Consider the following 24,594-nt stretch of genomic DNA (forward strand, 5'->3'; position numbering starts at 1 on the left):
CAGCATGGCAGTGGCCTTTGATGCAATGCTGGCTCGGGTCAAGGATGTTTGTAAAAGAAATGGTTTGCTCATTCTGTCAGTACTGTCTGTCATAGTAGGATGTCTTCTTGGATTCTTCCTCAGGACCAGGCGGCTCTCTCAGCAGGTCAGTAATAAATGAGCATGACACGGGGCAGAAAATGTCAGTTATGTAACAAAATAGGAGATAAAACAACCTATGGAACTTCAAGGATGGGTATTTTAAGATAAAAATTAATTTGTTAGTGTGTTAGTATTTTGATAAGAGCCTACCTTGTTTTCTTTGGGTCCTTCCATAGATTGTATATCCAATATATGTTGAGAAACTGTCATTAAGACACTGCAAGTCTACGTTAAGAAGCACATTGTAATGTTGTATGTATGAATAAAAATACTGGCTTCTGAAACTGAATGAAGTGCTGCATTGTACTGTATGGAAATGGTAACAGTGTAGCATGTTAACTGGCGTCAGAGTACATTCTATTTGAATTTGTATTAGAACACTAGGGAACTTTTTATGATTAACATATCCAGAGTTACAGATATTTATTTCACACAGGGTATATTTTATAAGAACTGAACTGGGATGTCCCATTAATAAAAGCACAAGTTATTACATTCACCAGGGGATTTCTCTTCAAATACATCTCTACTAATCTGTTTGTAGGTGCTCAATTCTTCCTATTCAGAATAGCCTGACAGACCAGACAGGCAGTGACAAATGCATTGCTGAACATGTTTTTCTCCAAGAATATAAATTTTAATATTTTAAACAAGTTATGGTACTTCAAAAATATGTGATCATTAAACCAGTTTTGTCATCTTCTGCTGCTGGCCCTGAGTTGAAAATCTTCTACATCCAAACAGTAGCTTCATGCACAGAGAGTGAAATGTGCAAAATGCAGAATAAAGCGATTATGCAGCGAAAACTATTAATAGTAGCCCATAAAGGGTCTATTTATTTAATTTTTGATTGCTTTGGCACGCAGATGTACAATGCAATTTGATTAATATGGAGAAACCATTGAAGGGGATTTTACTGATCATTAGGACATGTGTTTGTGGCAAATGAATTATCACGAGCACCTATTTCATTGTACTGTTAAGGCAGCAGGGCCGGCTCCAGACCCCAGCGCGCCAAGCGCGCGCTTGGGGCGGCATTTTGCCAGGAGGGCGGCAGGCGGCTCCGGCGGACCTTCCGCAGTCATGCCTGCAGGAGGTTCACCGGAGCCACGGGACCAGCGGACCTCCCACAGACATGACTGCGGAGGGTCTGCTGGTCCCGTGGCTCCGGTGGACCTCCCGCAGGTGTGCCTGCGGATGCTCCACCGGAGCCGCGGGACCAGCGGACCCTCTGCAGGCACGTCTGCAAGAGGTCCCCTGGAGCCGCGGGACCGGCGTGCTTGGGACGGCCAAATTCCTAGAGCCGCCCCTGTAAGGCAGAATTGTTTTTTGTTTGTTTTTTTTATATCTGCAGTATTTCAAAGTGTCCCTGAGTGAAGCAAAGCTTATTTTATTTTCTCCTGAATCAAAACACATTACATAGCCTTAGGAATATAAAAAAAATTCCCCAACTTCTTCCATCTGTACCACTTGAAATGATATGCAGTAGTTGCAAGTAATATAAACCGATCGAACAATTTAATGAGATCATTCAGTTTTACCAGCAGCTGTAAGGTGCTTTGTGAAGAAAGACAAACTTACACATCAAAACCATAAACACATCTCTCCATATATTTGTAGGAAATTAGTTATTTCCAATTCCCTGGGGAGTTATTGATGAGGATGCTGAAAATGTTGATTCTTCCACTGGTTGTCTCAAGGTAAGTGAGTGCGACAATTTGCTCAAAATAATAGATCTAGTGTCCTAAATGAGGCAACAAAACACCTTTTCATTGTAACTAAGTTATTGTGTAAGTGCAAAGACTATTGTAGACAGTGCTGTAATGCATTAATATTTGTGATAGATTTATGAACATGGTTAGAAAAACATGGCTTTAGCTGAAGAGAGTTCTGGATCAATAGGAACATTCTGCCAGAATAACACAGAAATATTGTTTGCTTACAAACTACCTTTTGAAATTAATTTATATTTTTCATTTTTAAAAATGATTTTTTATTGAAACTAAACAAATTAGCATGAATCAGCCACCATACTATAAACTAAATCTAATCTGTTGAAAGAATGTAACTTGCAAGTCATACAAAACACCACAATTAATTTACAGTTCTTTGCCATATTTTGAGAGAGAGACTTGCGGTAGTATGATGAATAATGAAAGTCACTAAGATGTGGTCACTAAACTAGCATATGTTTTGTATTAACTTCAGCTGGAGTTGTGGGTGCTCTGAAAATCAGGCCCATAATGCTTTGAAAAAAGCATTATATGGACTAGATTATGTGCTCAAAATATTACCTCTGTCTCTTTCCAAGAGTTCATGAAATACAAATGTATGGTGTCTAATGTCCTGCCTGCATAGTGGTGTTTATTCCAGATCACTTTTAAACTCACTCAAATAAAAAATGACTTTATTGGAGACCTTTTGTTTATTGAGAGAAAACTGTAAAGTAGGTATGAAATCTGAACAGCGGTATTTGCAAAACCTTGCTCTGAGCCTGTCAGTCAGACGTACTAAGAGAAATGACAAACGTAATAAGGAGGAATGGGATTCCAAACTGAAAACATTTTTTTTTAACCATTGAAATGTACATTCGTTTTCACAAAGAAGACTAGAGCAGCTTATCCACAGCTCAGAACAAAGTTAATGTTAATGCGTCTCTTAGTTTGTATGCGCTGTATACTTCCAGTGTTAGCAGAGCAGTATTATGTAAGCTCACATAGCTTTTACCTCCGAGGAATTACTAATCCGTAAAGGCAAGTGTAAACTAACATGCATTATATGGAAAATAGCATGCCTGATGAACTTCCAGCTTAATTAATCCCTTCTGGAAACAATACCATAACTAATTTTATATAGCGCCTTTGCCAAACTTGGCAAAATTCAACTTTTTAAAATAATTTCAATGGATAATATCCATGTTTATTTTAAGCACCTTTTTCTATATTTATTTAAGTTTTCACAGTTGTGAGAAGTTATGTGTGGGGGGGTCAGACATTAGAGAGTCAGACAGTAATTATTTAATGAGAGTAGACGTGATTCAAAAAAATTAAAGTTTTATAACTGTTAAAACACTAATTGTCACTATCATGTCAAAATATACAAAATAAATATTCTTAAATCAAACTTTAATTAGTTCTCAAGCATTATTTTTTGTTACTTTGCCCATCTGTAAATTTGGATTATCAGTGGAAATATTTTTTGTTGTTTTGTGTGTGTAAACTGTCCCACTGTGTAGGAAAGATAGGAAGTATGGCAAGAGACCACCCTGGCTTAACCAGGAGATCTTCAATGATCTAAAACTAAAAAAAGAGTCCTACGAAAAGTGGAAACTCAGTCAAATTACAAAGGATGAATATAAACAAATAACACAAGTATATAGGGACAAAATTAGAAAAGCCAAGGCACAGAACAGGATCAAACTAGCTAGGGACATAAAAGGAAACAAGAATACATTCTACAAATACATTAGAAGCAAGAGGAAGACCCAGGACAGAGTAGGCCTGTTACTCAATGAGGGGGGAAAGACAATAACCGAAAATGTGGAAATGGCAGAGGTGCTTAATGACCTCTTTGTTTTGGTTTTCACCAAGACGGTTGGTGGCAATTGGATGTCTAACATAGTGAATGCTAGTGAAAATGAGGTAGGATCAGAGTCTAAAATAAGGAAAGAACAAGTCAAAAATTACTTAGACAAATTAGATGTCTTCACATCACCAGGGCCTGATGAAATGCATCTTAGAATACTCAAGGAGCTGACTGAGGAGATATCTGAGCCATTAGCAATCATCTCTGAAAAGTCCTGGAAGACGGAAGACATTCCAGAAGACTGGAAAAGGGCAAATATAGTGCCCATCTAGAAAAAGGGAAATAAGGACAACCCGGGGAATTACAGACCAGTCAGCTTAACTTCTGTTCCCAGAAAGATAATGTAGCAAATAATTAAGCAATCAATTTGCAAACACCTAAACAATAATAAGGTGATAAATAACAGTCAGTATGGATTTGTCAAGAACAAATCATGTCAAACCAACCTGATAGCTTTCTTTGACAGGGTAACAAGCCTTGTGAATAGGGGGGGAAGCACTAAATGTGGTAGATCTTGACTTTAGTAAGGCTTTTTATACTGTCTCACATAACCTTCTCATAAAAAAACTAGGGAAATAAAACCTAGATGGAGCTACTACAAGGTGGGTGCATAACTGGTTGGAAAATCATTCCCAGAGAGTAGTTACCAGTGGTTCACAGTCATGCTGGAAGGGCATAACAAGTGGGGTCCCGCAGGGATCGGTCCTGGGTCTGGTTCTGTTCAATATCTTCATCAATGATTAGATAATGGCATAGAGGGTACACTTACAAAGTTTGCAGATGATACCAAGCAGGGAGGGGTTGCAAGTGCTTTGGAGAATCGGATTAAAATTCAAAATGATCTTTACAAACTGGAGAAATGGGCTGAAGTAAATAGGATGAAATTCAATAAGGACTAATGCAAAGTACTCGACTTAGGAAGGAACAATCAGTTGCACATACAAAATGGGAAATGACTGCCTAGCAAGGACTACTGTGGAAAGGGATCTGGGGGTCATAGTGGATCACAAGCTAAATATGAGTCAACAGTGCAACCCTGTTGCAAAAAAAGCGAACATCATTCTGGGATGTATTAGCAGGAGTATTGTAAGCAAGATATGAGAAGTAATTCTTCTGCTCTACTCCATGCTGCTTAGGCCTTAACTGGAGTATTGTGTCCAGTTCTGGGTGCCACATTTCAGGAAAGATGTGGACAAATTGGAGAAAGTCCAGAGAAGAGCAACAAAAATGATTAAAGGTCTAGAAAACATGACCTATGAGGAAACATTGAAAAAATTTGGTTTGTTTAGTCTGGAGAAGAGAAGACTGAGAGGCGACATGACAACAGTTTTCAAGTACATAAGAGGTGTTACAAGGAGGAGGGAGAAAAATTGTTCTCCTTAACCTCTAAGGGTAGGACAAGAAGCGATAGGTTTAAATTGCAGAAAGGGCAGTTTATGTTGGACATTAGAAAAAACTTCCTAACTGTCAGAGTGGTTAAGCACTGGAATAAATTGCCCAGGGAGGTTGTGGAATCTCCGTCATTGGGGATTTTTAAGAGCATGTTGGACAAACACCTGTCAGGGATGGTCTAGATAATACTTAGTCCTGCCATGAGTGCAGGGGACTGGACTAGATGACCTCTCAAGGTCCCTTCCAGTTCTATGATTCTATGGTACAAAATATGTAGGCATGATAGTGGGTCACACTGGTGGGGGAGTGGCATTGTATGTGAAAGAAAGCATAGAGTCATTTAAGATTTTTACTGTATTTGAATCAAACAATACCATAGAATCTCTATGGATAGAAATTCCATGCTTGAATAAGAAGATTATGTCAGTAGGAACATACTGACAACCACCTGACCAGGATGCTGACTATGACTGTGAAATACTCAGGGAGATTAAAGAGGCCACAAAAACAGAAAACCCAATAATAAAGGGGGATTTCAACTATCCACATATTAACTGGGAACATGTCACCTCAGGATGGGATGCAGACATAAAATTTCTAGAAAAGAAACACACCACAGTAGCATTTAACTTCAAAAAGGAGAACTACACAAAATTAGGAAGCTAAAACAGAAATTAAAAGGAACAGTCACAAGCTGCATGGACACTTTTTAAAAACACTATGACAAAGGCTCAAATTAACTGTCCCCTCTCTACCCTCTCCTCTCCCTCTTTCTTCTTCTTTTTCAGTTGCTCTCCCTCAGTGATCTTCTCTCTGGTGGAAAGTACAGTCTGGGTCCTCTCCCTCCTGTGTCTGATTGGGAGTGGAAGGGTTTGGGGGGGGGCCCGGGCCCCAGGGCCCCAGCGGGCCCAGCCGCAGCTGATTGCAGTGCAGCTGTCTGCTGTGCCACAGCAACAGCTGCAGCTAACTCCTGGGCTACTTCCTCCAACCACCTCCCTCCTCCTCACCACCACACTTCTTCCTCCTGGTGTCTTCCTCTGTGATGTGATGATGGTATTCCTCACTCCCTCCTCAGCTCACCCTCTCCTCTCAGTCTCAGCTCCCCTGCCTCCTGCTGCTCTCACACACACACACACTTCTCCTTCTCTTCTCCCCCCCTGAGACTGGAGCTCCCCTTTTTTACCAGGTGCCTTGATTAGCCCCTGATTCCTGATGCAGGTGCTCCAATCAATGTAGCTCTCTCTCCGTCTCCCTTTAGAAAGTTCTTGCCCCATGTGCCTTGATTAGCCTGGAGCAAGCAACATTTTTTTTTTGGTTTGGTCCTAGGGATTTGCTTAGCCTGGAGCTAACATACCTGCTCCTCAGTACTTTCCTGTAGCCATCCGGCCTTGCTCCATCACAATACCCAAAATAAAGAACAGAGGACAAAAAAAATGCCATCATGGCAAAACAACACAGTAAAAGAGGCAGTTAGAGACAAAAAGACATCCTTTAAAAATTGGAAGTTAAATCCTACTGAGAAAAATAGAAAGGAGCATAAATTCTCACAAGTCAAGTGTAAAAGTATAATTAGGGAGGCCAAAAAAGAGGAGCAATAATAAAAGACACAAAAATTGTTGTTAGCTTTTAAGTACAGCAGAAGCAGAAACCCTGCCAATCAGTGGGGCCACTGGACAATTGAGGTGCGAAAGCCCGTTGCAGAGAAGCTAAATGAATTCTTTGCATTGGTCTTCACTGCAGAGGATGTGAGGGAGATTCCCACACCTGAGCCATTCTTTTTAGGTGACAGATCTGAGGAACTGTCCTAAAGTGACATGTCAATAGAGGATGATTTGGAACAAATTGATAAACAGAAATAAGTCCCCAGGACCAGATAGTATTCGCCCAAGTGTTCTGAAGAAATTTAAATATGAAATCGCAGAGCTACTAACTGTGGTATGTAACCTATGACTTAGCCTCTGTACCATAGGACTGGCAGATAACTAATGTGAGGCCAATTTTTTAAAAAGGCTCCAGAGGTGATCCTGGCAATTACAGGCCAATAAGCTTCACTTCAGTACCAGGCAAATTGGCTGAAACCATAGTAAAAAACAGAATTATCAGACACATAGATGAACACAATATGTTGGGGATAGAGTCAACCTGGCTTTTGTAAAGGGAAATCATGCCTCACCAGTACATTAGAATTCTTTGAGGGGGGTCAAGAAACTTGTGGACAAGGGTGATCCAGTAGAAGTAGTGTACTTGGACTTTCAGAAATCCATTGGCAAGATCCCACCAAAGTCTCTTAAACAAAGTAAAGGGTCATGGGATAAGAGGAAAGGTCCTCTTATGGATCAGTAACTGGTTAAAAGACAGGAAACAAAGGGTAGGAATAAACGTCCAGTTTTCACAGTGGAGAGAGGTAAATAGCAGAATCTGTACTAGGTCTGATAAATACAAAGTAATGCACATTGGAAAACATAATCCCAACTATACATACAAAATGATGGGGTCTAAATTAGCTGTTACCATTCAAGAAAGAGATCTTGGAGTCATCATGGATAGTTCTCTGAAAACACCTATTAAATGTGCAGTAGCAGTAAAAAAAATAACAATGTCAGGAACCATTGGGAAAGCGATAGATAGTAAGACAGACAACATCATATTGCCACTGTATAAATCCATGGTACACCCACATCTTGTATACTGCATTCAGTTCTGATCACTCCATCTCAAAAAAGATATATTAGAATTGGAAAGAAGTACAAAGGGCAACAAAAATGACTGGGGTATGGAACTGTTTGTATATAACGGGAGATATAAAAGTCTAGGACTGTTCAGTTTGGAAAAGAGAGGACTGAGGAGAGATATGACAGAGGTCTACAATATCGTGAATGATGTAGAGAAAGTAAATAAAGTGTTACCCCTTCACATCACACAGGAATCAGGGATCACCCAATGAAATTAATAGGCAGCAGATTTAAAACAAACATAAGGAAGTCCTTCACACAGTACACACCCTTGTGGTTGCCAGGGGATATTATGGAGGCAAAAGTATAACTGGGTTAAAAAAAGAATTAGATCAGTTCATGGATGATAGGTCCGTCAATGGCTAATAGCCACGATGGTCAGAGATGCAACCCCATGCTCTGGGTGTCCTTAAACCTCTGACTGATAGAGGCTGGGAATGGATGATAGGGGGCAGATCACTTGATAAATTGCCCTGTTCTGTTCACTCCCCCCGAAGCACTAATGGCACTAATCACATTTCGGAAGAGAGGGTTCTGGACTAGGTGGACCATTTGTCTGACCCAGTACGGCCATTCGTATGTTCTTGTGTGTGGTGATATCGACATTTACCAACATTTATTGATAAAAATCGAATCCTTCCAAGCCTACTCATGTACATACATGCTATCGCATTTTCCCCCATACCAAATATAAGTATATCATATTTATAGTAAGTATGTTCCACTCTGATTTCATGTTGTATTGTTCTATATTGTGCTCCTAAACTGTAAACTCTTTTGGACAGGTAACCTGTAATTTGTTTGGCATAGCTCTCCTGCTGTACAAATACTTTAATAACAACAGTAGACATAATGACCCAGATCCTTAGTTCTGGTTGTGAAATGCACAGCACAGCTCAGGAGAGGGGTACAAAGCTGACCTTTGCACTCCTGCAGTTCTGGTCCTATGTGCCAGTGCAGCTCCCTGGCATAATGTAGAACAGCCTTTCATCTGCTCTAAGTCATTCTATCTGCCAGTGGCCCCAAAGGGCTGATATAACAGCAAAGATTAGTAGGATATAGGAAAGAAAACCTCTGCCATGTTCCCTACACTGACAGCAGTAGAGTGGGGACATGTAGGAGCTACCATACTAACACCCCACCTTCACTTGTTTTCACAAATATAAGTAATTACAGAAATATAATTAAATTCCTGTAAAACTGTACATTTTTATAACAACATTTCTCATGCATATATTTAAGAAAATCAGCAAGTTAAGGCATATGCTCTCTTTTTTTAAACAATTTACATATACATTTAAAATTAGTCTATTTCTTTGTGGATATGGAGCATCTTCAGCCTGCCCTATAGAAGCAATATTGTTTGAGTTATATTGTTAAAGTCCACAGTTTATCCAGGTGGGGTTGGGTGGGGAAGTGGATTTCTTAGAGGGACCGGTAACTGGGCTACAGAGCCTTTCACCTCTGGGTCACTAATTCAAATCCAGCCTATGTCAAAAGTTACCAAAAGTTTTTATTATCCAATGCCTGTTCAGTAGCTAACGTAATAAGAGATGGTGATCTCAATGCAGTGGATAGGTACACACATAACAAAGGATACCACTTCTATTGGCACCCTTTGTTGAGAATCTCATCAAAGCGGCTCTCCTGAATAGACATGGAGACCAAACTACCCTTGCACCTCTAGAGATGATCCCACAGGTCTGGATTGAGGCACATTGGCAGGGCAGTGTGGAGAAACTTGAACTAATAATGCCCATGCAATACCTATTCTGAGGTTAAAGAGAAAATCACTGTCTTCAGGTGTACTTTTAAACCAGTACCACTCACGAGCACTGAACTTTTGCACACACACAAAGTAACTTTTTAAAGAAAGAGGTCGAGCCTGGAGAAGGGAGAATTAATAGAAATATGCAGAACTCAAAAACAAGCAAGCAAATCCCGATGCACAGAAAATGAGCTAAACTATGTGTTTCCTTTGTTTTTATTAATCTCCCATCAATGTAGCAATGTCTCATTCCCTCTTTCTAAAGCTGTAATAGGATCACTGTAGTCAATCAATGATAACATTTACAAGGGAAAACAGTACTATACAATATCATGAATGTTAAGAAAGAGACTTGCACCTGAAGATATGGGGAAAATGTTACTTGACCATTAAAATCATTAAGTTAAGATTAAGATACAATATTTCACAAACTATATTAGATCTCAAAAGTCTAAGTAAATTGAGATTGCAAGACAGTAATGTATGAAGGGACAAATAATTGCAAAGGCATTTTCTGGAACGGCCTGAAATCAAGAAAATTTGGGGCTAAAAATCTTATAAATAATTTATAGTAGTATTCATAAAGGAAATCCTCCTATGTCTGTTAGACTATGGGCCTAATCTGGCTGTCACTGAAATTGTCACGGAGCATGATTGGGCTTTGATTCAGCAGATGGCTCAAAACTAAGAAAAAAAATCCCTCCAGAAATATCCAATAGGTTAACAGTTGAAGCTTAGTATGAGGGGTGGCCGTGTTAGTCTGCATCTGTAAAAAGCGACAAAGAGTCCTGTGGCACCTTATAGACTAACAGAAGTATTGGAGCATAAGCTTTCGTGGGTGAATACCCACTTCATCAGATGCTTGTTAGTCACAAAGACCATTATTTTAAGACATTGGAAGGACATGTCAAGACTTTCTGAGAAGCAATTGCCAGGCATGAGAAGGTAATACATGGAATGGAAAACAAATAGGTCTGAAAGAATTTGCAGTTTGTTCTTGAAATACTCAGTAGTGAATTGCCACAAGACCAGATGTTAGACACTGGTGAATGTTGCTGTAGTTGTCTACTGTGTTGTATACTGTGTGCGTACATATACACATAGGGCACTGAGTTTAAAACCTTTTTATTTTCTTAAAGAGAAAAAGGAACGGCAATATTAAGTGACCAGGAAAAGCAGATTGTAACAGACAACTGATTTTTGCCAGATCTTGGAATTCAGTAACCCCAAACCCGGACTGTGCTCTGTCCCTTTACACCACTCTACCAGGTGGATCCACCCACTGAATTTGGGCCATGGAGGATATTCTGCAATAGAAGATCTGTCTCCCTTACTCAGTTCTTATTCAGCCAAAACTTCCACTGACTTCTGTTCTTTGGGCCAGGGACTGTCTGTTACTTTGTGTTTGTAGAGCCGCTAGCATAATAGGACTTCATCCTGATTGAGATCTTTGAGTGCTATCACAATGCAAGTAATAATAATAATTATGATTAATAGTACAAAATATATGTACTATTTACTATTTATATGCAAAATATTACAGTAAAAAGCTTGGGGCCAGTCTCTGATTCAGATAAGCACACACATACGTGGCTGTAACTGAGATGAATGGGAAATGTGAATGTTTATGAGACCTCTAATATGTTTAAGAAATATGGGCCCAGATCAGCTATGCTAATTTACACAAGCTGAGTATCTGACTCAGTGTTTAAATTTACCAAGAAATTATTACAGTATAAATAAGTAGCCCCTTGACCTGTTTAGTTCTGTACTACACCGCTTCCCCCAGCAGATGGCTCTGTTCTAGAAGGCTATGTACATTTCTAATTGCTAGCTAGACAACATGAAAGTTCACACTCATTCAGATGCATTAAAAACACATTTCAATAAGATCTTTTAGGGTATTTTTTAATGCTATGCCAGTGCTACCTCCGTGCCTACCCAGAAGACAAGAAAAAGTCTCATCTCTCTGAATTGACTTAAATATGAGACATATTTTTAGGGCTAGATCATAGTTAACTCATGCAATTAACTCAAAAAATGAATCGCAATTAAAAAAAATTATTTGCGATTAATCGCAGTTTTAATTGCACTGTTAAACAACAGAATACCAATTGAAATTTATAAAATATTTTGGATGTTTTTCTACATTTTCATATATGTTGTATTCTGTATTGTAACTGAAATCAAAGTGTATATTTTTTTATTATAAATATTTGCACTGTAAAAATTATAAAAGAAATAGTATTTTTCTATTCACCTCATACAGGTACTGTACTGCAATCTCTGTCGTGAAAATGCAACATACAAATGTAGATTTTTTTTTTGTTACAAAACAATGTAAAACTTCAGAACCTACAAGTTCACTCAGTCCGACTTCTTTTTCAGCCAGTCACTAAGAGACAAACAAGTTTGTTTACATTTACAGGAGATAATGCTGCCCTCTTCTTATTTACAATGTCACCAGAAAGTGAGAACAGGCATTTGCTTGGCACTTTTGTAGCCAACATTGCAAGGTATTTACGTGCCAGATATGCTAAACCGAAGTCTTAAAAGAGCAACACTCTGATGCGGAAACTACAGAATCTGAACCACCAAAAAAGAAAAACAATCTTCTGCTGGTGGTATCTGACTCAGATAATGAAAATGAACATGCGTCAGTCCGTACTGCTTTGGACTGTTATCGAGCTGTTGGACTGTTATGAGAACCCGTCATCAGCATGGATCCATGTCCCCTGGAATGGTGGTTGAAGCATGAAGGGACATATAAATCTTTAGTGTATCTGGTACGTAAATATCTTGTGATGCCGGCTACAACAGAGCCATGCAAACACCTGTTCTCACTTTCAGGTGACATTGTAAACAAGGAGTGGGCAGCATTATCTCCTACAAATGTAAACAAACTTGTTCGTCTGAGCGATTGGCTGAAACAAGAAGTAGGACTGAGTGGACTTCAGCCTCTAAAATTTTACATTGTTTTATTTTTAATGCAATTTTTTTGTACATAATTCTACATTTTTTAGTTCAATTTTCATGATAAAGTGATTGCACTACAGTACTTGTATTAGGTGAATTGAAAAATACTTTTTCTTGTTTTTTTACAGTGCAAATACTTGTAACAAAAAATAAATATAAAGTGAGCACTGTACACTTTGTATTCTGTATTGTAATTGAAATCAATATATTTGACAACACAGAAAAGATCCAAAATATTTAAATAAACGGTATTCTATTAATGTTTAACAGTGTGATTAATTTTTTTTATCGCTTCACATTCCTAATATTTTTTAATTCTTTGACTTGTTTCCCTCCCACACAGCTAATGCTCCCTGGATGAATGGATAGTTTGGAATGATATAGGAATCATTTTCAGACTTTCTCATTAATAATTGACATGTTTAATTAAGCCAGATTTACAGCAGACACCTCTGTATCCCGTAGATACCGTAAATGCTGCCCTTATAAATGAGGGGAACAGATATTCAGGACTGCCTGACATGTCAGGACCATCTCATCATATTAGTTAGTGCTAATGTAAAACTTCTGGGCAAACATATGCTGTATATATTGCAGAAGTGATGATAGTTAAACTTGTGCACTGAGACCAGGTGCAATTCATGTAGCAACATTGCGTGTTGAATAACAGACACTAATGATATATGCCAAAAGATCACTATTCTCTTAAATTCTGTGGTTGAGAGAGGGCATTAGACAGTGTAAACTAGATGTTTTAAAAATGTTTGCCCATCATTGCATAATTTAACGGTGATTTAATTACTCTGATCCATCTTCTTATGTCCCAACCTAGTTTAGTCTTTGATTAATTTTCCTATGGTCATGGTACTTATCACACTGCTTTTTGCATTTACCTTTGAATAACTTGCTGTTTGAAGACAAATAAACATGATAATGGAAATAATTCTGTTAGTATGTTCCAGTGATATTACTATACATTATACACTGTGAGCCAAATTTTCCTCTCATTTTACCCGTTTTACTCTAAAGTAACTTCATTTAGCCAGAACCTCAACTGATACAAATCAGCATAGTTCCATTGACTGAAAAATAGAGCTATGCGGATTGACATTAGCTGAGGTTCTGTCATATTCAGTTCAATGGATTTAATCCAAATTTACACCAGTGTAAGTAACAGCAGAATTGGGCCTTGTCAGTCCGGCTCTCTTCCTGCTTGATTGGACAAACTTTTTAATGCAGTCACAAATACAGACTCCAGTTCTCCAAATGTTTATACATGTATATGCAGTCCCATTGAGTTCAAAGAGAAAGAAGGAAGGATGGTCTAACAGTTAGGGCACTAGTTTAGCATTTGGGAGAGTAGGGCTCACTTTCCTGCTCTGCTACATACTTCCTGTGTGACCTTGGGCAAGTCATTTAGCCTTTCTAGGTATGTTTACACTGCCTGCGGCAGCGAGCTTCCCAGCCTGGGCCAATAGATTTGGGCTAATGGGGCTCACACTAGTGCTCTAAAAATAACTGTAGACAGCACTCTGAAGTTATGGCTTGGGCTCGAATTTGGGCCCTGAAGCCCATCTCCCTTTCTAAGCTTCAAAGTCCAAGACACAACTTCGAAGTCTACACAGTTATTTTTAGAGCACTAGCATGAATCCTGCTAGCCCAAATCCATTGACCTGGGCTGGGAGGCTCATTTCTGCGGGGTGTGTAGACATATCCTCTGTGCCTCAGTTCCTCATCCATACCATTGGGATAACAGAACTTTCCTATTTCACAGGGGGCGGTTGAGGGTAAATTTAAATTAAAGATTGCAAAGTGCCTTGAGCTATTCTGATGAAAAGTGCTATATAACTACTACTATAATTATTATTAGTGGGTAAGTGCTGGCAGGATAGGGATTTAAATGCTCAAAAGTCTGAAACTTGCCATAACTTGTGCCTATGATCCTGCTACATGTATGTTCCCTTTTAGAGAGACTCAGCCCATTCTGTTTCATCTTGGAGTTAATGATAATTTCTTATTATTTTAGTATCAACAGTTTGCTATGCACTTGAGATAACTAAAGAGCGTACAGTTTTTACTCTTTTCCACATACAGAATCTTCCAACAAATAATTTCTGTCCATTTTTATCCAGGCTCTCAAAAGCTGGCTCTGTGCTAAGTTAATGTTGTTAAGATGATCTCTCCCCCTAGTAGGTTGTACTTGACACAAGTCTAAATTCATTTATAATTTAATATATTTATTTCTGTGTTCCTCTGGGATAGTAATAAGTCTGCCTTTTTGGTGGCTGATCCAAATTCTAGATGGCTAAATATAGAACAACCCATAATGTTATCAGTTTTGATAATCCTTTATCCTTCTGCTCAGATTCCCCAGTGGGTTAGCCCCCTTTATGCTATTAAAGCCTCTTATTTAATTAGGAAACTACTTCATTAGGGCACTGCTCAAGGTGTTTTCCGATTCTAGATTTTTTCCAGGCTTTTCTGCCTGGGCATTTGCTTTTTCACATCCTGTTCAATCATGGGTATTGCCCCTTTATCCTCTTTGTTGCTCCAGCACCATTGTGACATATTCAGTCTTCTTTCCCAAGATCTGTATATTTTATTTGCAGACTTGCTGCTTCTGCATACTCTCTTTGATAACTTAATAGCACTTATAACATCTTTATTTGAGAAGGGGGGGGGGGTTGGTTTAAAATATATTTGGAAGCCAAATCCTCAGCTTGTGTAAATTTTGTCCCACAATATTTTGCTTGCTGTCAATTGAAGGTGTGTCACTTACAGGTCTTGTGCCCTTGCAGTTTGCTATAGGAGCAAAATTGCACCTGTAGATATAGAGGGGTTTTCCCAGGTGTTTCTGGATAAATTTTCCCACACTCACACTGTCCAGAAGGGGCCCACCATGCTGTGTACTTAGATGACTTTTAACCTCCGTTCCTTCATGAGGTGTCTGCATTTGGTGGTGTTTGTTTCATGGTTTACGAAAAGCTTTGGGATCCTTTGAGATGGTAGGTGCATACAAGGCCAGACTTCCAAAAGCCTGAGATTTTCAGAAATGCCTGGCACCTACAACCAGGGTCAGGGTTTCTAAAAAGCTCAAAAGCCAGCAACTCCCATTGCTATTTTGTTTAGGTGCCTAAGTGGATGCTGACCTTTTCTGAAAATATGGCCAGATTGTGGGTGCTGAACATTTACGACAATTCTGTCCATAAGCAATTTTTTTATTATACGTTCAGGGAAGCTATTACCTTAAATCAGGCTGGTACCAAAGAGCCATGAAAAGTGATTTTTTTTCTCAGCGTGTGAGGCAGTCTGGGAATGGATGATCTTTCTAGGCTGGGTCACTGTAGTCATGAAATGGGGAGGAGAGCTAGTCCCTGAATGATCTTCCTAAAACTTGTTGCTTTCATCAACCACAGTGTAACATACATGTTTCACTGGCACATCAAGGACAGCGTTTAGTGTTGCATGTTGACATTTAACTTTACTGTGGTGCTAATTTTTGAAGAGGAGAATAAAAGATTTAACAATGGGATGTCTGTTCCTATCTCTTTTGAGATATATGTTCGTAGCTGGAGTGTAAGTGAAAAATAGCTTCATGATACTGTTTGGTTTGGGTATGTTATGGGCAAATCTGTGCAAATATGAAGCAAAGAAACTTACATTTCAAACAGGTTTATAGTGCTTCTGTGGGGGAAAGTATTGCTTTTTTCTCAGCAAAAGGCTTTAGGACCTGATAAAAATATTATTCCAAGCAGGGTCCTCGGAGAGCCATAGATGGTATTTCTGCAGCTGCTTTTCAAGCCCCATTAGCTAATGCAATACTAAAATGATTGCATTGTGATGCCCTGTACCATGCACCCAATTTAACATCAGTTTTTATATGTTTAATAGCTGGGTGATTGATCTTTATGAAATGAGGTCTAGGGAGGACAATTTACTTTATACAGACCAAAAATGAATCAAACAGAAACCAGCACTTTTTGTTTAGGTTTGTGTTTTGTTTTTCTCCCATTCAAATGACATGAATTTGTCAACACAATAGAGACTGATCTCCTGGCCCCAGAAGCAGATTAGCAGCGCACACAGATCTGACCTCATTGTCATTCATGTAAAACTAGGATTAGCTGATGCAATGATGCAGCACTCATATTCCTGCTGGCTTTTTGGTTTAAATTTAATCATAAATACATAAGAGACAAATTCTGTTGTCTCCAAAGAGTTGTATTTCTATCCTGGACAGATATTCTAGTGACCTTAGCCAGACACACACATTTCTACCAATACAAAGTGTAAACAGGTGACTTATGTTAACTTTATCTATCATGCCCATCACTGATACTGAAATAATGATGAGTAGAAATATAATGCAGACCAATTAGGACTATATTCTCAGCCCTTCCCTATGATATGTAGGTTACAAAGGAGATATGTGCCAATCCTTACCTACGTTCTTGAGAGAAAATCTCTGCAAAGCAGCAAGTATTGAAGGAGCGAGATATAGAGTGAAAAGCAAAACTGGTCTTGAATAAAAGCAAAAGGAAAGGATTACGCAAAGGAAAAATGAACTGGTCAGAGAGCGAAATAACTTGATTCGACTATATTATTTTACACGATCCACATTGCTAATATGGTGTAGAAGTTAAATTAAATTACGGTGAAAGCTGTACAAGAGAGCACCCTTATTAACAATCCTTTTGTTTTGAGAGCTTGTCCCAGGGTATTCTCAAATGCACAGAGGACAATTCTACTCCAACCTTTTAGGAGCCCACATATGTTAAGCCCTCACTTTTTGTCAGTCACTCAAATGACTGTCTACTGTCTAGATAGGTTTCACTATATAAGTGATGCTAACAGCAGCTGACTTTAGGCATGTAATGTCATTCGGCCAGATTCTTAGGCATAGTGTGTCCCCTCTGCACTCTTCTGTGTCAGAAAGGAGATGTAAAGACAGCATAACCAGTTACCTGGGCTTTCCTCCAACATAGGGATAATCCCTAGCCTACGTGGTATAGAAGGGGCATAGCACCGTTATGCCATCAACCATCCAAGCTCCCACTGTAGGGAGTATGGCCTGGGGTAAAGAGGCCTGGCCAGAGCATAGCCACTCTCCAGTGATCCCCAGCTGTTGTAATGGCCCATTGTGGTTGTGGGAAGCCAAGTGCAATTTAGAGCAGCCATGAGGCTACTCTAAATGTCACCAGCTCCATGACTGGAGATTATAAAGGGGGACAAAAAGAACTTTCCTCCTCCCATGTCCTCTCCAGTGTCATTTACAGTATATCCAGGCCAGAGAAGCTGCTTATTGCACAAATGAGAATCACATTGTATAAAGAGAGGAGGAGAGAAACTTCTTTAATTTTTTGTCTGTCAACAGGGGCATTTCAATGAAAAACTGAAGTATTTGTAGGTCCTTAACAATATATTAAAACATACATAACAAGGAGTCTGTTACAGAGATGTTGTCTTCTGACTAAAAATGTACTCTTGACTTCGTCTCAGTCGTTCTGGTTTTGAAAAAAAAAATTGTTTTCCAAAATAATTTTCTGGGTGTGAATTTTTAGTGCTGGTGAAAAGGGGCTGAATTAATAGCTCTGGAGCCGAATTCCTCAGGTTATCCATAGAACAGGTACAGTTACGGCATGTGCCTTTAGCTTGCTGGGATGGGGCAAAGTTTTGGCACTATTCCCAGATTTGGGCCTCTTGGCACACACGCTAGGTACACACCTCATATCTGTCACTCCTTTTGGCCATGGGAACCCCCATGATACACTTGCATAGGCACGAAAACTAGTGCCATCTCCCCCAAGTCTCACCAGCAGCTCTTCTATGTTCCCCAGAATTCCACTGAAGGTGTGAGCCTTCTGATTTACAGCTTTCCTTTTCAGGGACACACGTTAGTGAAAGCCAACAGACAAACTCTTCATAGGATTCTAAAACACCATAATTCTTTACTTAGGAGATAAAGCACAAGAGATCACTTAGAAAACAGTGAACACACAGAATGCAGGGCCCCTCACTCTAGCTCATACTTCTCTTGGGGGTCCATCTGCATTCAGAAAGGGAGGGTTTATTTCCTCTCCCTACCAGACTGTCTGTCTCACCAGGCTCCTGTAGCAACTCCCCTGAGCTTGAGCAGGTGAAAATGGCCAAAGACCCAGAGTAGAACAGCTCCTGTCCTTTTATAACTTTCTCGTCTCATCTTTCAGGTGACTCTCTGATCAACCTCCTCTGGCAATCACCGACCCTTACCAAATGATGTAATTGCTAGGTGATCTCCCGTGCTAAACCAGTTCTCAAGGGGAGGAGTTGGCCATTGTCTAGGGTGCTTCTATTTGAATAGAGGACCATCCAGGGAGGTAAAAGAACAACAGAGAATGCAACCAAGCCTCATATTCAAAACAGAGTTTGTAGTTTGATACAGTTTCCAATATCAAACAGAATTAATAAGCTGTACAGATTCCCCAGATCATCACAGTGAAAAGTTTTCTCTCTCATTATCAATCACTTGAACCAGCTAGTCTCTCAAATAACACCCATCTAACATGGAAAGAAACTTGATGCAGGGCATGTAATACTAAATATCATGAATGCTTCTACTACCACTCTTTTATGTATGAATGCTATAGTTGTGCATGGCACTTTACAGATGCCTAGAAGGCGAATTAGATGTGACAATGGCAAGGATGACAGACAAAGAGTGGGGGAGAACAAGGGTTACAACAGTGAGAGTTCAGGAGATGCTCATTATTCCAAATGCTTTTTGTTAGTTCCTTTTTAAGTTTTTATTGCAAATTTGTCTCAATATATTAAAATCTGTGAAGACAGGGCAAGAGTAGATATGACTGCGGGAGACCAAATCTGTTATACACAATGGACCAGTTATTTAGGACATGCCTCTCAGGAAATGCAGCACAGAAGGCGCATGGGGAGGGGAAAGGCTGATCTTAAATGTATTTAACATGTATGGCTGCCTATGTGCTGCTCTGCAGCTCGGAATAACTGGAGCATAGAGCACTCTGGCCCCCGCACCTGCCCTGGCATACCTCTGTGCTGGGGGCTACAAGCAGGGATGAAGTAGGGCTGCATACACCAGCCCTGAGCTGTTCCTGCACTAAGGGACTTCTCCAGGGGATAGTTCGGGTCCTTTTGGCTACAAAGGGGCTAGAATCTGACCCAATATATTCAATTTTGTCATATTTTCTCCATCTTATCTGTAAAAAAAGAGCAAGGTTGGTAGTAAAACACGTCATGTTGTAAAGAGTTATGCATGTTGTAATCTCTAAATTGGACTAAATCAATGGAAATTACGTAGGAAAGGTCAGGATCCGATTTTGTGTGATGGGCATCTATGATCACAAGGTGAACTGGTGTGGAAAGAGCCAAAGCAGTTACCAGCTCGGCATAAGTAATTTGTAGATCTGACAGAACATTTCTGTACCTTCTAAATGCCTTCAAACGCTTAGACACAGTGTTTTATACATTGAGCAGCAGTGATATGTGAGGTTGGAGGAGTTGGGTCGATTTCTTCTGTTTCCTCAGGATAAAAACATCTGTGAATCATAAACAGTTGACTGAATCTTTTGTTTGTTTATCTATAATTCAAACTGACTGTGTTTTAAACTTTGTTTATTCTTTTCTTAATCTAAAGACACTTCAAAGAACTGGCAAACCGGAAAATTAAATACCATTAAATGGATTTTTCCATAAATCCAAAGCCCTATTTATCTAATTTATATGAATTAGTTTCATTTGCATCCTGAGTTCTGGCTTTGGGAAAGAGTTTCTTTATTAAAGCATTTCAAGTCAATGTAACAGCTTGCATTCTATGAATGCTGCTAACACTACAGTTTCTCAGATCTTTTTATCTCTCTGTGATCAAAGTCTGCTGTATGTTCCTTCCTACCTTCCTGGGTCTATCTGGGTGGCCTAGTGCACTGGACAACTTGGAAGGGAAGCAGTGATGAAAAAGTTGCCTGGCTTATACCCTCACTGGGACATGAAACATGTGTTGTCCTGCTCACATCAAAGATAATTTTGCCATAGTATTTAATGGTAGCAAGATAGGGCCCATAGGGCTGGAAGGACAGAGCTATTAGGCAGTAGCTGCTCTCAGTGGAAACAGGAAAAATATGTCCTGTCATGAAGCCAGACTGAGGTTAAAGGCTTGGATGACCCTGCATCACTGCCTAGATTCAGGGAGAATGGATGGAAGAAGGAGAAAGACTCAGAAGGACATTTTGGGGGTTGGAAAGATTTTTGAGCTGGAAAAGATTTTGTTTCTGTTTCCCTCCCTTTAACTCCCATGCCCAATATTATTTCTAAAGACTACAGTGCTATCCCAGCCTAATGGAGAAGGCCCATGACCATGGCATACACGACCCAAGTGTTTGTTTATTCTATTTCCTTATGGCAACTCCAAATCCAGCTTAGTGCTGCACTGATTTTTATTTAATTAAATATTTCCTGCAGCCTTTTGGGGACCTCCTGAACTGATGCAGAGCTTGCTGTAATGCACTGGGAGAACAGAATGCATGGTCTGGATTCTGGGCTAGATTTTGTTATTATTATTTATGTATTTATTATTTATTATAGTAGTACCTAGCAGCCCCAGTCATGGACTAGGACCCTATTGTCCTGTACAAGCACAGAACAAAAAGACGGCCCCTGCACCAAAGAGTTTACAATCTAAGTAGAAGACAAGAGACAACAGATGTATAAAGACAGACTGAAGAGCACAGGGAAACAATGAGATAATATTGATCAGCATGATAGGCAGTGGTTTCAACACTTGTCAGTCTATTATTAATGCATATAAGAACTAATAAAAATGAGGAGGAAATATTGTGGAATATTATTTCAACTTTTGGTCAAACTTTCAAAAATTCTAGATGAGCTGTAAAATCACCTTATATTCCTGGGGCATTATGATCAGAAAATACTGTGGAAAAGCATTTTTCAGTATAAACGTTCTGTTCCTTCATTTGCTGCACTATGAAATTCCCCGTTCAAGCTGCTCTGTTCTATCTTTGTCATCACTGTAATGTCTCTTTTTAGAGTTACAGCCCATTCCAAACTGCTATTCCCACAGGAGTGGCGTAGTTTGCAGTAAAAGCAGATGGATGTGTGCTTGAGGAAGCAGAAGGGTGCAACTCCTTGCTTATATGTAGATAACTTTGTAGACTTATTGACTTGAAGGATAGTTTTGTGATTAAAATGCAGGACTGGCAGTCAAGAGACCTGGGATCTGTTCCTTGCTGTGTTGCAAACTTCCTGTTTGACCTCAGACAAGTCTCCTAATGTCTCTGTGCCTCAGTTTCCCCATGTGTTAAATGGGGATAATAATGCTTCCCTATTTCACCTGTGGCTAAATTCTTTAATGTTTGTCAAGTACTTTAAGATGGCAGGATGCTACAGAAATGAAAATTATTATAATGTTGAGGCTTTCAAAGATTGACCTTGACAAAAAAGGTAAACAGAAGCATGACTGATAAATCAACAAGCATTAGAGAACCCTGAACTGCACTGCACTTCCATGCTGCTGAAAGTAATGTAATCATCTCTAATGTAGTTGTTAGAGGGGCTTCCCAATCTCATTGGGAGATCATGTTTAGGAAGGGCTTTTCCATGGCAAGCAATTACAAAATGAGAATATGACTCAGTGTGGGGGATGAATGAAAACAAACCGGAGTCTAGTAATGACTGTTGATGGTTAATACTTGACCATTACTTCTTGACAGGATTAATGTCTTTCTAATCACACTAATCCCTTTTGATAACTTTATCCACAATCCATCTATTTCAAAGCAATATCCAGATGGCTTCTGGTGGTGGGGAAGAGACACGTTTTCCCTTTCCAAGGGTATGTTTTTGATGCTGAGGCAGGTAAAAAAGGGAATGCAGCCTTTTAAAAAGGAAGCTATGTAGAAAGAAGTAGGAAATCTACAGAAGGCTAGGATGGGTCTGATTTTACTAATGTAAGTAAAAGTTTTCCCAAGCACCCATCTGATGTATACCAATGACTGCCAATATGACCCCAAAAATGCTGCTGAGGAGTTGTCATCTGTTTGCCATATGACTTTCTAATTAGGGACAATGGAAATCTGGGGAGTTCCCCCCACGATTAGTCAGAAGTTTAAAATCTGTGTTTTGCTTTGCTTAAGCAAATTTTACTCAAAGCACACATGAAATACACTAATAAATAGTCTCAGTTATTTGTGCCATTACTAGGTAGTTCAAAATAAAACTTTTTATTTCATCCAGTCTTGTATTTTTAAAAATATCCTTAAATCCTTGAACTTTCTTTCCCATTCCAACTTCCCCTTAAGATTTTAGCTCAGATATCTTACAGTCATTGAGACCTTCCCATTACTCTGGATTCCCCCTTAGTTCCTTCCTCCTAGACTACTAAACTGGAGCCCAAACAAACATACCTGGTATTGGATAGAACTTCAATTTTTGTAGATGAGTAAAAATTGTAAAAATCACACTGAGATGCTCTCATAAAATGTGCTATATAAGCGCAAAGTATTACTATTGTGGCTCACTCTTCCTAATGAATTCAACCATACTAGATAAAACATTTTAGCTAGATGTTTCTGTTAGGATGGTTGTCAGTGACACCTAAAATGTTTCAGAGTCTATATGTCATGAGTGAATAGGGAGAGCTATTGGCAACATTTTACTCTTATTATGTAAACTCAGAGTAAGTTCAATGACTTAATGAAGTTCCACCCCCGATTAGTGAAATTTTTCTGATGTGACCTGATACATCAGTTTAGAAAAGGCAAGTTAGAATTGGTCATATTATGAAACAATAAATTGTTTTTCAGGAAATGGAGCAATGTAAATGTATAGCTAACTAAAGCATTTAAAGACCAACAAGTCACAGTAAGTCAACTTTAATGAGGCTTGATGGCCCATAAACCCAGAAACATATGGACTCACAGTGAACACAGAACTTGCAGTGGGTACAGCTTAGATGACCAGCCTTGTGGATGATTGGTGGACCCTGGGAATGCATGAGTTCACCAAGGATTTATTGGATCAGCTAGGTTGAATCAGGAAAAGGAAGAAGCAGACTACTCCAAGGAGCACAAAGAAGCCCCTGAAATATTTTTCCTATTTTATTGGAACATTAGACACATCAGATTTTTTGTTCATTTCAAAAATTGAAGTCATGGGGTTGTGTATGAGAGAGGGGAATTTATAGAAATATAGGAATTGCCATAGTGGATCAGACCTGAGATCTGCTCTAAGGACTCCGGCAGGCAGCAGCATGCCATTAAAAATCGGCTCACATCCTGTCTTTGGCACACGTGCCATAGGTTGCCGACCCCTGCTTTAAAGGAAGGTGCAAGAATTGTCTCAGTCCCTATTAGTTCGATATTGGCTTAAACTTTTGACCATGACATTTAATATCTCTTCCAAAAAATTTTAGCATTAACTATTCTAATATACATTTTGGAAAAGCTATTCAACCTTATAGTCAAGGGCATATTTTGCCGTAACAAAATTAACAAATACTTCCTGGGAGTGATGTGAAAAGAACATTCATGTTTTTACAGAAATGATGGAAAGTGCCGGGGCTGCCATAACTATTCAGATAGGCTGAAAAGTATTTTAAGTTGTAGGACTCCCATTTGCCCAAACTTTGACAAACACCAAACAACTCTTTGAATGCTTTACTGTATGACTGGCGACTTCATTTCATGCATCAAACATTTTTCATGTGACCTCAAGGCTGATCAATTTCAGAGGCCTGATGAGGGGTGACATTATAGTACATGCGAGCCAGATATTGGTTGGAAGATATTGAAATGTGTGTCTGCTAAGAAGTTAAAAGTGAACTAATACAAAATCTTGAAAGAAGCTTGTGAAACTACTGGAAGTATTTTGTTTACTTACATAGTCAAGAATGTGCATAGAATAGAGGGAAAACCTGAATTTGATAAGGTCAGCTTGATTTAAGATTGACAACCATTTGGAAGCTCACCTCTCCTG

At 39.2% G+C, this 24,594-nt stretch overlaps 1 protein-coding gene and 1 long non-coding RNA gene across 4 annotated transcripts in view; one reads left to right on the plus strand and one right to left on the minus strand.

Moving 5' to 3' along the window:
• Window positions 1-24,594, plus strand: part of SLC1A7 (solute carrier family 1 member 7) — an 80,481-nt gene continuing 55,887 nt past the window's right edge. For all 3 annotated transcript variants that reach the window (XM_039483740.1, XM_039483741.1, XM_039483742.1), the window contains exons 1-2: window positions 1-145; window positions 1,762-1,841. In XM_039483740.1, the coding sequence (XP_039339674.1) occupies window positions 5-145; window positions 1,762-1,841 (221 nt within the window). In that variant the 5' untranslated portion in view covers window positions 1-4. The remainder of the gene's footprint in view (window positions 146-1,761; window positions 1,842-24,594) is intronic.
• The window catches only part of LOC120369927, a 73,712-nt gene continuing 67,039 nt past the window's right edge, over window positions 17,922-24,594 (minus strand). The window contains exons 4-5 of the long non-coding RNA XR_005583512.1: window positions 20,033-20,144; window positions 17,922-19,805 (exon numbers count right to left, since the gene is read on the minus strand). This is a non-coding gene — a long non-coding RNA (uncharacterized LOC120369927). The remainder of the gene's footprint in view (window positions 19,806-20,032; window positions 20,145-24,594) is intronic.

Source organism: Mauremys reevesii, linkage group 8 (assembly GCF_016161935.1).
Source record: "Mauremys reevesii isolate NIE-2019 linkage group 8, ASM1616193v1, whole genome shotgun sequence".
Lineage (NCBI taxonomy): Eukaryota > Metazoa > Chordata > Testudines > Geoemydidae > Mauremys > Mauremys reevesii.